The sequence below is a fragment of the Prionailurus viverrinus genome, chromosome B3, assembly GCF_022837055.1.
Source record: "Prionailurus viverrinus isolate Anna chromosome B3, UM_Priviv_1.0, whole genome shotgun sequence".
Lineage (NCBI taxonomy): Eukaryota > Metazoa > Chordata > Mammalia > Carnivora > Felidae > Prionailurus > Prionailurus viverrinus.
Genome location: NC_062566.1, coordinates 67,467,673 through 67,469,635, shown reverse-complemented (window position 1 = coordinate 67,469,635; position 1,963 = coordinate 67,467,673). Strand labels below are relative to the sequence as shown.

General features: G+C 46.5%; 1 protein-coding gene across 1 annotated transcript; it reads left to right on the top strand.

Annotated features, from left to right (window-relative positions):
- The first annotated feature begins 368 nt into the window (after nucleotides 1-368).
- On the top strand, nucleotides 369-1,319 carry LOC125167396 (olfactory receptor 5AU1). The gene has a single exon (XM_047861489.1). The coding sequence runs from the start codon at nucleotides 384-386 to the stop codon at nucleotides 1,317-1,319; it is 936 nt and encodes a 311-aa protein (XP_047717445.1). The 5' UTR covers nucleotides 369-383.
- Nucleotides 1,320-1,963: the final 644 nt, after the last annotated feature.

Below are 1,963 nucleotides of genomic sequence, written 5' to 3'. Positions count from 1 at the left end.
AGAATATAAGCTCCCTAAAGTCAGACACTTTTGTATTGCTGACAAGAAGAACACAGAGCTAAGCATATGGAAGACTGTCAACAAATATTTGGTAAGTAACTGCTTCATTATTGAGAACTTCTTAAGGTCGCTGAGAGACCAAATGGTATATGTTGCTTTTCTATTTTTCATTGCTGCTCTAGTAATGCTTACAGACTATCCAATCAACCAAGTACAGAAGACCCTCTCTATGACTGAGTTCCAGCTACAAAGGACTTTTTCAGCGAGACCAGTCTTCAGAAGGCTGCCCTTAGCCAAAGCAGAACTAAATCCAGTGAGAGCCCCTGAGGGTTCCACATCATTTCTGGTAGTCCCCTCTTTACACACCAGAGGACTGGAGAAATATGGAAGGGGCAAACCTGAGCCAAGAGATTGAGTTTGAGCTCTTGGGCCTCACCAGGGACCCCCAACTCCAAAGGTTGCTCTTCACGGTATTCCTGGGCATGTACACCATCACTCTGCTGGGAAATCTGATCATGTTCCTTCTGATTCACGTGAGCACCCCTCTGCATACACCTATGTACTCTCTCTTGAAGAGCCTCTCCTTCTTGGACTTCTGCTACTCCTCCACGGTTGTCCCTCAGACCCTGGTGAACTTCTTGGCCAAGAGGAAGGTGATTTCCTATTTTGGCTGCATGGCTCAGATGTTCTTCTATGCAGGTTTCGCCACCAGTGAGTGCTATCTCATTGCTGCCATGGCCTATGACCGCTATGCTGCTATTTGTAACCCCCTACTCTACCCACTCACTATGTCTCCTGAGATCTGCCTGTCTCTCATTGTGGGCTCCTACGGTGCAGGATTTCTCAATTCTCTTATCCACACAAGCTGTATCTTTAGTCTGAAATTCTGTGGTGCCCATGTGGTCACTCACTTCTTCTGTGATGGACCACCTATCTTGTCTCTGTCTTGTGTGGACACCTCACTGTGTGAGATCTTGCTTTTCATTTTTGCTGGTTTCAACCTTTTGAGCTGCACCCTCACCATCTTGGTCTCCTACCTCCTAATCCTCATCACCATCCTGAGAATGAACTCAGCCCAGGACAGGTTCAAGGCCTTTTCCACCTGTGCTTCCCACCTCACTGCTGTGTGCCTCTTCTATGGCACAACACTTTTTATGTACCTGCGCCCCAGGTCCAGCTACTCCTTGACTCAAGACCGCATGGTGGCCGTGATCTACACAGTGGTAATCCCAATGTTGAACCCCCTTATTTATTCTTTGAGAAACAAAGATGTTAAGGAAGCTTTAAGAAAGGTTTGGGGCAGGAAAATAATGGAATGATCTTCTCAACTCATTACCACATCCTTCCTTCTTTCCTTCCTTCTTTCTTTCTTTCTTTCTTTCTTTCTTCCTTTCTTTCTTTCTTTCCTTCCCCCCTTCCTTCCTTCCTTCCTTCCTCCCTCCCTCTCTGTCTCTTTCTCTCTTTCCCACATACCTTTAGAAAGCCAAGGGAGGGAGTCTAGGTGGCTCAGCCAATAAGCATCTGACTTTGGCTCAGGTCATGATCTCATGGTTTGTGAGTCCAGGTTCCACATCAAGCACCCTGCTTCTGGTGAGCCCCACTTCTCTTTCTCTTTCTCTCTCTGCCTCTTGTGGGATTCTCTCTCTCTGCCACTCACTCACCTGCTCTCTCTCTCTCTCTCTCTCTCAAAAAAAAAAAAAAAAAAAAAGCAAGCAAGCAAGCCAAGGGAACTTTACCAGTCGGCAGTTGTGGTGCCAACCTGTGCACATTTGCTCACTCCCTGCTATGAATGACCGGCATACACTCTGGTCAGCCGGTGCTTCTGCATCTACCTTCCACACAAAGAATTGTTGATATCATAGAGACTAAACACAGCTGAGGGTGTCAGCTTGTTGCATAACTGGACCATTGGCAAGACTTAGTCATGACTTTGTTCAGATGCTTCACTCATATTTCCGTGTGT